Source organism: Salvelinus fontinalis, unplaced genomic scaffold (assembly GCF_029448725.1).
Source record: "Salvelinus fontinalis isolate EN_2023a unplaced genomic scaffold, ASM2944872v1 scaffold_0213, whole genome shotgun sequence".
In the NCBI taxonomy this organism is placed as follows: domain Eukaryota; kingdom Metazoa; phylum Chordata; class Actinopteri; order Salmoniformes; family Salmonidae; genus Salvelinus; species Salvelinus fontinalis.
The window spans coordinates 259,175-269,209 of NW_026600422.1; the positions used below are offsets into that span (position 1 = coordinate 259,175).

Genomic DNA, 10,035 nt, shown 5'->3' on the forward strand with positions numbered 1-10,035 from the left:
AGGAGAGGGGTGTGTTGAGGAGAGGAGAGGGGTGTGTTGAGGGGAGGGGTGTGTTGAGGAGAGGAGAGGGGTGTGTTGAGGAGAGGAGAGGGGTGTGTTGAGGGGAGGGGTGTGTTGAGGAGAGGAGAGGGGTGTGTTGAGGAGAGGAGAGGGGTGTGTTGAGGGGAGGGGTGTGTTGAGGGGAGGAGAGGGGTGTGTTGAGGGGAGGAGAGGGGTGTGTTGAGGAGAGGAGAGGGGTGTGTTGAGGGGAGGGGTGTGTTGAGGGGAGAGGAGAGGGGTGTGTTGAGGAGGGGAGAGGGGTGTGTTGAGGAGGGGAGAGGGGTGTGTTGAGGAGAGGAGAGGGGTGTGTTGAGGGGAGGGGTGTGTTGAGGGGAGAGGAGAGGGGTGTGTTGAGGAGGGGAGAGGGGTGTGTTGAGGGGAGAGGGGTGTGTTGAGGAGAGGAGAGGAGAGGGGTGTGTTGAGGAGGGGAGAGGAGAGGGGTGTGTTGAGGAGGGGAGAGGAGAGGGGTGTGTTGAGGGGAGAGGAGAGGGGTGTGTTGAGGAGGGGAGAGGAGAGGGGTGTGTTGAGGGGAGAGGAGAGGGGTGTGTTGAGGAGGGGAGAGGAGAGGGGTGTGTTGAGGAGGGGAGAGTAGAGGGGTGTGTTGAGGAGGGGAGAGGATGGGGTGAGGGGTGTGTTGAGGAGAGGAGAGGGGTGTGTTGAGGAGGGGAGAGGAGGGGGGTGTGTTGAGGAGGGGAGAGGGGTGTGTTGAGGAGAGGAGAGGGGTGTGTTGAGGAGGGGAGAGGAGAGGGGTGTGTTGAGGAGGGAGAGGAGAGGGGTGTGTTGAGGAGGGGAGAGGAGAGGGGTGTGTTGAGGAGGGGAGAGGAGAGGGGTGTGTTGAGGAGAGGAGAGGGGTGTGTTGAGGAGAGGAGAGGGGTGTGTTGAGGAGAGGAGAGGGGTGTGTTGAGGAGAGGAGAGGGGTGTGTTGAGGAGAGGAGAGGGGTGTGTTGAGGAGAGGAGAGGGGTGTGTTGAGGAGGGGAGAGGAGAGGGGTGTGTTGAGGAGGGGAGAGGAGAGGGGTGTTGAGGAGAGGAGAGGGGTGTGTTGAGGAGGGGAGAGGAGAGGGGTGTGTTGAGGAGGGGAGAGGAGAGGGGTGTGTTGAGGAGGGGAGAGGGGTGTGTTGAGGAGGGGAGAGGGGAGGGGTGTGTTGAGGAGGGGAGAGGAGAGGGGTGTGTTGAGGAGGGGAGAGGAGAGGGGTGTGTTGAGGAGGGGAGAGGAGAGGGGTGTGTTGAGGAGGGGAGAGGAGAGGGGTGTGTTGAGGAGGGGAGAGGAGAGGGGTGTGTTGAGGAGGGGAGAGGAGAGGGGTGTGTTGAGGGGAGAGGAGAGGGGTGTGTTGAGGAGGGGAGAGGAGAGGGGTGTGTTGAGTAGGGGAGAGGAGAGGGGTGTGTTGAGGAGGGGAGAGGAGAGGGGTGTGTTGAGGAGAGGAGAGGGGTGTGTTGAGGAGGGGAGAGGAGAGGGGTGTGTTGAGGAGGGGAGAGGATGGGGTGAGGAGAGGGGTGTGTTGAGGAGGGGAGAGGAGAGGGGTGTGTTGAGGAGGGGAGAGGAGAGGGGTGTGTTGAGGAGGGGAGAGGAGAGGGGTGAGGAGAGGGGTGTGTGAACATTGTAGTATTGTATTAGTATCTTAATCGTCACCGAATGTTGAAAATGGATCCGTTCTGTACATCACCTTTAACTTCTTCTACTCTCTCTCCGTCTCCCTCCTCCTCTCCCCCTCCTCCTCCTTTCCGTCTCCCTCCTCCTCCTTTCCTCCTCCTCTCCCTCCTCCTCCTTTCCGTCTCCCTCCTCTCCCTCCTCCTCCTCTGTCTCCCTCCTCCTCTCCGTCTCCCTCCTCCTCCTCCTCTCCGTCTCCCTCCTCCTCCTTTCTGTCTCCCTCCTCCTCTATAGTGATGGGGAGAATGTTCCAGACTCGGTACCGGTAACCCGTTCATCCCGCCGGGCCAAGACGGCAGCTTTGGACAAAACCAGACTGGACCTCAGTGCCCTCATCAACCAGGAGGCTAACACCTCGTAGAGTCCCAGGTCGGATAGGGTAGAGAGGTCAGAGGTCAGGATGTGTGTGGCTGCCTGGTGGAATCACTAACGTATCAGAGTAGAGGACATGTCTCTAACCCTGTTGATCTACAAAGGAATGTCTATGATCAACCTGAATTAAAAATGTATTTTAATTGGATTAAATAAAACTATTAACCTTCCTCCTGCCTGTGGTGTCTCTCTGCTGTAATTCACCCTTAGTTATTGCACCTGTATTCCTCATTGAGGTCAGGAGAACTCTGTATTCCTCCAGGAAGTCCCATTGAGGTCAGGAGAGCTCTGTATTCCTCCAGGAAGTCCCATTGAGGTCAGGAGAGCTCTGTATTCCTCCAGGAAGTCCCATTGAGGTCAGGAGAACTCTGTATTCCTCCAGGAAGTCCCATTGAGGTCAGGAGAGCTCTGTATTCCTCCAGGAAGTCCCATTGAGGTCAGGAGAGCTCTGTATTCCTCCAGGAAGTCCCATTGAGGCCAGGAGAACTCTGTATTCCTCCAGGAAGTCCCATTGAGGCCAGGAGAACTCTGTATTCCTCCAGGAAGTCCCATTGAGGCCAGGAGAACTCTGTATTCCTCCAGGAAGGCCCATTGAGGTCAGGAGAGCTCTGTATTCCTCCAGGAAGTCCTATTGAGGTCAGGAGAACTCTGTATTCCTCCAGGAAGTCCTATTGAGGTCAGGAGAACTCTGTATTCCTCCAGGAAGTCCCATTGAGGTCAGGAGAGCTCTGTATTCCTCCAGGAAGTCCCATTGAGGCCAGGAGAACTCTGTATTCCTTCAGGAAGTCCCATTGAGGTCAGGAGAGCTCTGTATTCCTTCAGGAAGTCCTATTGAGGTCAGGAGAGCTCTGTATTCCTCCAGGAAGTCCTATTGAGGTCAGGAGAACTCTGTATTCCTCCAGGAAGTCCCATTGAGGTCAGGTGTCTGTGTGGGGAGATGACTGGACGGTGTGTGGTACAGTACTGAGATGGTCATTATCACTGACCGCAACACATTGGTCCAGTTCCTGCCGAACTACATTGCAGACGCATGCCAGATCTTACGTATCAGCCAATCACATCGTATGAAATAACTTATCTGATGATCTACACTGAACAAAAATAAACGCAACATGAAAGATGTTCACAGAGTTACAGTTCATAGAAGGAAATCGGTCAAATGAATGAGGTCCTGATCTATGGATTTCACATGACTGGGATTACAGATATCCCTCTGTTGGTCACAGATACCTTTAGAAAGAAAGTAGGGGTTGTGGATCAGAAAACCAGTTAGTATCTGGTGTGACGGCCACATGCCTAACGCAGCGCGACACATCTCCTCCTAGAGTTGATCAGGCTGTTGATTGTGGCCTGTGGGAATGTTGTCCCACTCCTCTTCCTAGGCTGTGGGAAGTTGCTGGATGTTTTGGCGGGAACTGGAACCACGCTGTCGTACACGTCGATCCAGAGCATCCCAAACATGCTCAATGGGTGACATGTCTGGTGTGTATGCAGGTCATGGAAGAACTGGGACATTTTCAGCTTCCAGGAATTGTGTCCAGATCCTTGCGACACGGGGCCGTGTATTATCATGCTGAAACATGAGGTGATGGCGGCGGATGAATGGCACCACAATGGGCCTCAGGATCTCGTCACGGTATCTCTGGCATCATTAAAGTGAAGACTTATTTTATCAAATCCATTCTCTGTAATCATTATTACGGGATTAACTAGGAACTAGGAAGTCAGGGGCACCAAGGAAAATCTTCAGATTACAAAGTTATAATTTTCCTAATATAACTTTTAGATATTTTAATATCTGATCAATTAGTCTTCTAATTAATTAATTATTCTTTACCTCACGTTAGTCTCATTCCAAAAGTCGTAAATTGTTGGTTATCTGCACGAACCCAGTCTTCACTATGAACCATCCATACATCAATTGTCTTAAATCATTTATTTACTAACTAAATAATCACAGAAATGCATAAACAAACAAAGTAGATCTGGTTACAAGGAAATGATAGGGGATGTGCCCTAGTGGGCTAAACCGGTATTGCGGCTTGGTGGACAAAGGGACTGAAGGGCACGAAAGACAAAAGACAATACACAGTTGGTAATTATAACCATTGAAATGCTAATCCTTTGCACATGAACACTCACTCATTCGGGAATAATTGCAATCAATATATATATTTACGCTCAGTCTGTTGGAATCGTCCTTCTTTCTGTTGGAAATTCATCCGCCCGTCTTTCGTGGTTAGAATGGATACTTCAGAGTCCCATTCAGAAATGTTCTTATAGAATAGATGTTTCGGCGGTCTTCGCATCCAATGGTACAGAATTTCTAGCTAGTAATTAGTATCGAAGAGTTGCTCTTATTCTGTCGGTATCGATAGTCTCTGACTCACAACAACCATTATAACCTTATAGTCAGGTTTCATGGTCTCTACTCAAACCTTCGCTCGCTCGAGGTATGCGTGGTCTGCCGGGAAATTCCCCAGGTGGGGGTTATATCCAGAACAGTAGGAAAGGGCTGACGCCAGATCAATGTCTGTGCTCATGGGGCGGGCCTACGACTTAGTTAAACTCCAAAGGGAATTGGACTCTCCTTCATTAAACGGTTTAAAATCACATTACATCATTTCACAAATAGTTTCGTCTTTACTCATTCATTTTATACAACAATTAGATGCAAGCCTCATAACTGAGACTCTTGTATAAACAGAGTTATGGTAATGTGGCTGTATTGTCTCTCATGAGTTTCACAAACATGAAACAAAACGGACCGGGTCGTAGCTGGATTCTCTATCGACCGTTTACACATTCTCCAGTTCTCAAGTTCTGTGATGTATACGAAGTTCTACTGTGAAACCTCTCTCTATATCGCCTGGCCATGAGGAGAGAGACTCCTCTAGGAATTTACGACCTGCGATAACAGAGCCTGGGTGTAGGGGGAAGAGAGAGGTGGTGAGAGAGAGGGGGGGATGGTGCTCGCTATACCCAAAGAGGGCCACGTCATGACACTGCATTCATCGGACTTGCCTAGTTAAATAAAGGCTACATAAATAAAATACAATTGTGTTTGTTGTCGGTAGCTTATGCCTGTCCATACCATAACCCCACCTCCACCATGGGCCACTCTGTTCACAACATTGACATCAGCAAACCGCACATTGACATCAGCAAACCCACACGCCGCCATACAAGCTGTCGGCCATCTGCCCGGTACAGTTGAAACCGGGATTCATCCGTGAAGAGCAAACTTCTCCAGGGTGCCAGTGGCCATGGAAGGTGAACATTTACCCACTGAAGTCGGTTACGACGCCGAACTGCAGTCAGGTCAAGACCCTGGTGAGGACGACGAGCACGCAGATGAGCTTCCCTGAGAAGGTTTCTGACCGTTTGTGCAGAAATTCTTTGGTTGTGTAAACTCAGTTTCATCAGCTGTCTGGGTGGCTGGTCTCAAGATGATTGGCGGTCCTGGGCTGGCGTGGTTACACGTGGTCTGCAGTTGTGAGGCCGATTTCTCTAAAACGACGGAGGCAACTAGATGGTAGAGCAATTAACATGAAATTATCGGGCAACAGTTCTGGTGAACATTCCTGCGGTCAGCATGCCAATTTCTCCCTCAAAACTTGAGATATCTGTGGCATTGTGCTGTGAGACAAAACTACATTTTAAAGTGGCCGTTTATTGTCCCCCAGCACAAGGTGCACCTGTGTAAGGATCATGCTGTTTAATCAGCTTCTTGATATGCCACACCTGTCAGGATGATCAAAGGAGAAATACTCACTAACAGGGATGTAAACACATTTTTGCACAAAATTTGAGGGAAATAAGTTTTATCTGCGTACAGAAAATGTATGTAAATAAGGGATCTGTTTGAGTTTTTATATACAATTTGAAAACATCTGTTTTCGGCTTTGTCATTATGGGGTATTGTGATGTCATGGGGTATTGTGATGTCATTATGGGGTATTGTGATGTCATTATGGGGTATTGTGTGTAGATTGATGAGGCAGAAATCAACAAACTTTCCATTGAGGGATGATAAAGCGAACTACTACGAAACTAGTAGAATTATGGCAAGATGGCGCTGACAGACAATGGGCAGCTCTGCAGTATTTCGTTTTTTTTTGTACTTCTCCTCCTGTAGAAAATCCCAAACAGCAGGGCAAGGACGCTTCTTATTTCATAATGTTTAATGTTCTAGCGACAGACTCACGTTCCACCAGTATAAAACAGAATGTACAGCCAAACTCAAAACGCTGTTTATAGCACCATGAACAAGGGGGGGGGGGGGGGTGATAGAGGGACTATGGTTGGAGGGTAGTGGGGTGTACAGGGTTAATAACCTCTGGGGGGGGTGATAGAGGGACTATGGTTGGAGGGTAGTGGGGTGTACAGGGTTAATAACCTCTGGGGGGGGGGGGGGTGATAGAGGGACTATGGTTGGAGGGTAGTGGGGTGTACAGGGTTAATAACCTCTGGGGGGGGGGGGGTGATAGAGGGACTATGGTTGGAGGGTAGTGGGGTGTACAGGGTTAATATCCTCTGGGGGGGGGGGGGGGGTGATAGAGGGACTATGGTTGGAGGGTAGTGGGGTGTACAGGGTTAATATCCTCTGGGGGGGGGGGGGGGTGATAGAGGGACTATGGTTGGAGGGTAGTGGGGTGTACAGGGTTAATAACCTCTGGGGGGGGGGGGGGTGATAGAGGGACTATGGTTGGAGGGTAGTGGGGTGTACAGGGTTAATAACCTCTGGGGGGGGGTGATAGAGGGACTATGGTTGGAGGGTAGTGGGGTGTACAGGGTTAATAACCTCTGGGGGGGGGGGGGGTGATAGAGGGACTATGGTTGGAGGGTAGTGGGGTGTACAGGGTTAATAACCTCTGGGGGGGGGGTGATAGAGGGACTATGGTTGGAGGGTAGTGGGGTGTACAGGGTTAATAACCTCTGGGGGGGGGGGTGATAGAGGGACTATGGTTGGAGGGTAGTGGGGTGTACAGGGTTAATAACCTCTGGGGGGGGGGGTGATAGAGGGACTATGGTTGGAGGGTAGTGGGGTGTACAGGGTTAATAACCTCTGGGGGGGGGGGGGGGTGATAGAGGGACTATGGTTGGAGGGTAGTGGGGTGTACAGGGTTAATATCCTCTGGGGGGGGGGGGGGTGATAGAGGGACTATGGTTGGAGGGTAGTGGGGTGTACAGGGTTAATAACCTCTGGGGGGGGGGGGTGATAGAGGGACTATGGTTGGAGGGTAGTGGGGTGTACAGGGTTAATAACCTCTGGGGGGGGGGGGGGGTGATAGAGGGACTATGGTTGGAGGGTAGTGGGGTGTACAGGGTTAATAACCTCTGGGGGGGGGGGGGTGATAGAGGGACTATGGTTGGAGGGTAGTGGGGTGTACAGGGTTAATAACCTCTGGGGGGGGGGGGGTGATAGAGGGACTATGGTTGGAGGGTAGTGGGGTGTACAGGGTTAATAACCTCTGGGGGGGGGGGGGTGATAGAGGGACTATGGTTGGAGGGTAGTGGGGTGTACAGGGTTAATAACCTCTGGGGGGGGGGGGGGTGATAGAGGGACTATGGTTGGAGGGTAGTGGGGTGTACAGGGTTAATAACCTCTGGGGGGGGGGGGGTGATAGAGGGACTATGGTTGGAGGGTAGTGGGGTGTACAGGGTTAATAACCTCTGGGGGGGGGGGGGGGGTGATAGAGGGACTATGGTTGGAGGGTAGTGGGGTGTACAGGGTTAATAACCTCTGGGGGGGGGGGTGATAGAGGGACTATGGTTGGAGGGTAGTGGGGTGTACAGGGTTAATAACCTCTGGGGGGGGGGGGTGATAGAGGGACTATGGTTGGAGGGTAGTGGGGTGTACAGGGTTAATAACCTCTGGGGGGGGGGGGGGTGATAGAGGGACTATGGTTGGAGGGTAGTGGGGTGTACAGGGTTAATATCCTCTGGGGGGGGGGGGGTGATAGAGGGACTATGGTTGGAGGGTAGTGGGGTGTACAGGGTTAATAACCTCTGGGGGGGGGGGGTGATAGAGGGACTATGGTTGGAGGGTAGTGGGGTGTACAGGGTTAATAACCTCTGGGGGGGGGGGGGTGATAGAGGGACTATGGTTGGAGGGTAGTGGGGTGTACAGGGTTAATAACCTCTGGGGGGGGGGGGGTGATAGAGGGACTATGGTTGGAGGGTAGTGGGGTGTACAGGGTTAATAACCTCTGGGGGGGGGGGGTGATAGAGGGACTATGGTTGGAGGGTAGTGGGGTGTACAGGGTTAATAACCTCTGGGGGGGGGGGGGGTGATAGAGGGACTATGGTTGGAGGGTAGTGGGGTGTACAGGGTTAATAACCTCTGGGGGGGGGGGGGTGATAGAGGGACTATGGTTGGAGGGTAGTGGGGTGTACAGGGTTAATAACCTCTGGGGGGGGGGGGGGTGATAGAGGGACTATGGTTGGAGGGTAGTGGGGTGTACAGGGTTAATATCCTCTGGGGGGGGGGGGGTGATAGAGGGACTATGGTTGGAGGGTAGTGGGGTGTACAGGGTTAATAACCTCTGGGGGGGGGGGGTGATAGAGGGACTATGGTTGGAGGGTAGTGGGGTGTACAGGGTTAATAACCTCTGGGGGGGGGGGGGGGTGATAGAGGGACTATGGTTGGAGGGTAGTGGGGTGTACAGGGTTAATAACCTCTGGGGGGGGGGGGTGATAGAGGGACTATGGTTGGAGGGTAGTGGGGTGTACAGGGTTAATAACCTCTGGGGGGGGGGGTGATAGAGGGACTATGGTTGGAGGGTAGTGGGGTGTACAGGGTTAATAACCTCTGGGGGGGGGGGGGTGATAGAGGGACTATGGTTGGAGGGTAGTGGGGTGTACAGGGTTAATAACCTCTGGGGGGGGGGGGTGATAGAGGGACTATGGTTGGAGGGTAGTGGGGTGTACAGGGTTAATAACCTCTGGGGGGGGGGGGGGGTGATAGAGGGACTATGGTTGGAGGGTAGTGGGGTGTACAGGGTTAATAACCTCTGGGGGGGGGGGTGATAGAGGGACTATGGTTGGAGGGTAGTGGGGTGTACAGGGTTAATAACCTCTGGGGGGGGGGGGGTGATAGAGGGACTATGGTTGGAGGGTAGTGGGGTGTACAGGGTTAATAACCTCTGGGGGGGGGGGGTGATAGAGGGACTATGGTTGGAGGGTAGTGGGGTGTACAGGGTTAATAACCTCTGGGGGGGGGGGTGATAGAGGGACTATGGTTGGAGGGTAGTGGGGTGTACAGGGTTAATATCCTCTGGGGGGGGGGGGGGTGATAGAGGGACTATGGTTGGAGGGTAGTGGGGTGTACAGGGTTAATAACCTCTGGGGGGGGGGGGTGATAGAGGGACTATGGTTGGAGGGTAGTGGGGTGTACAGGGTTAATAACCTCTGGGGGGGGGGGGGGTGATAGAGGGACTATGGTTGGAGGGTAGTGGGGTGTACAGGGTTAATAACCTCTGGGGGGGGGGGGTGATAGAGGGACTATGGTTGGAGGGTAGTGGGGTGTACAGGGTTAATATCCTCTGGGGGGGGGGGGTGATAGAGGGACTATGGTTGGAGGGTAGTGGGGTGTACAGGGTTAATATCCTCTGGGGGGGGGGGGTGATAGAGGGACTATGGTTGGAGGGTAGTGGGGTGTACAGGGTTAATAACCTCTGGGGGGGGGGGGGGTGATAGAGGGACTATGGTTGGAGGGTAGTGGGGTGTACAGGGTTAATAACCTCTGGGGGGGGGGGGGGTGATAGAGGGACTATGGTTGGAGGGTAGTGGGGTGTACAGGGTTAATAACCTCTGGGGGGGGGGGGTGATAGAGGGACTATGGTTGGAGGGTAGTGGGGTGTACAGGGTTAATAACCTCTGGGGGGGGGGGGTGATAGAGGGACTATGGTTGGAGGGTAGTGGGGTGTACAGGGTTAATATCCTCTGGGGGGGGGGGGGGGTGATAGAGGGACTA

General features: G+C 52.9%; 1 protein-coding gene across 4 annotated transcripts in view; it reads left to right on the forward strand.

Annotated features, from left to right (window-relative positions):
* ncapg (non-SMC condensin I complex, subunit G) overlaps positions 1–2,227 on the forward strand; it is an 83,726-nt gene extending 81,499 nt beyond the window's left edge. For all 4 annotated transcript variants that reach the window (XM_055912785.1, XM_055912784.1, XM_055912786.1 and 1 more), the window contains one exon: positions 1,920–2,227. In XM_055912785.1, the coding sequence (XP_055768760.1) occupies positions 1,920–2,046 (127 nt within the window). In that variant the 3' untranslated portion in view covers positions 2,047–2,227. The remainder of the gene's footprint in view (positions 1–1,919) is intronic.
* Positions 2,228–10,035: the final 7,808 nt, after the last annotated feature.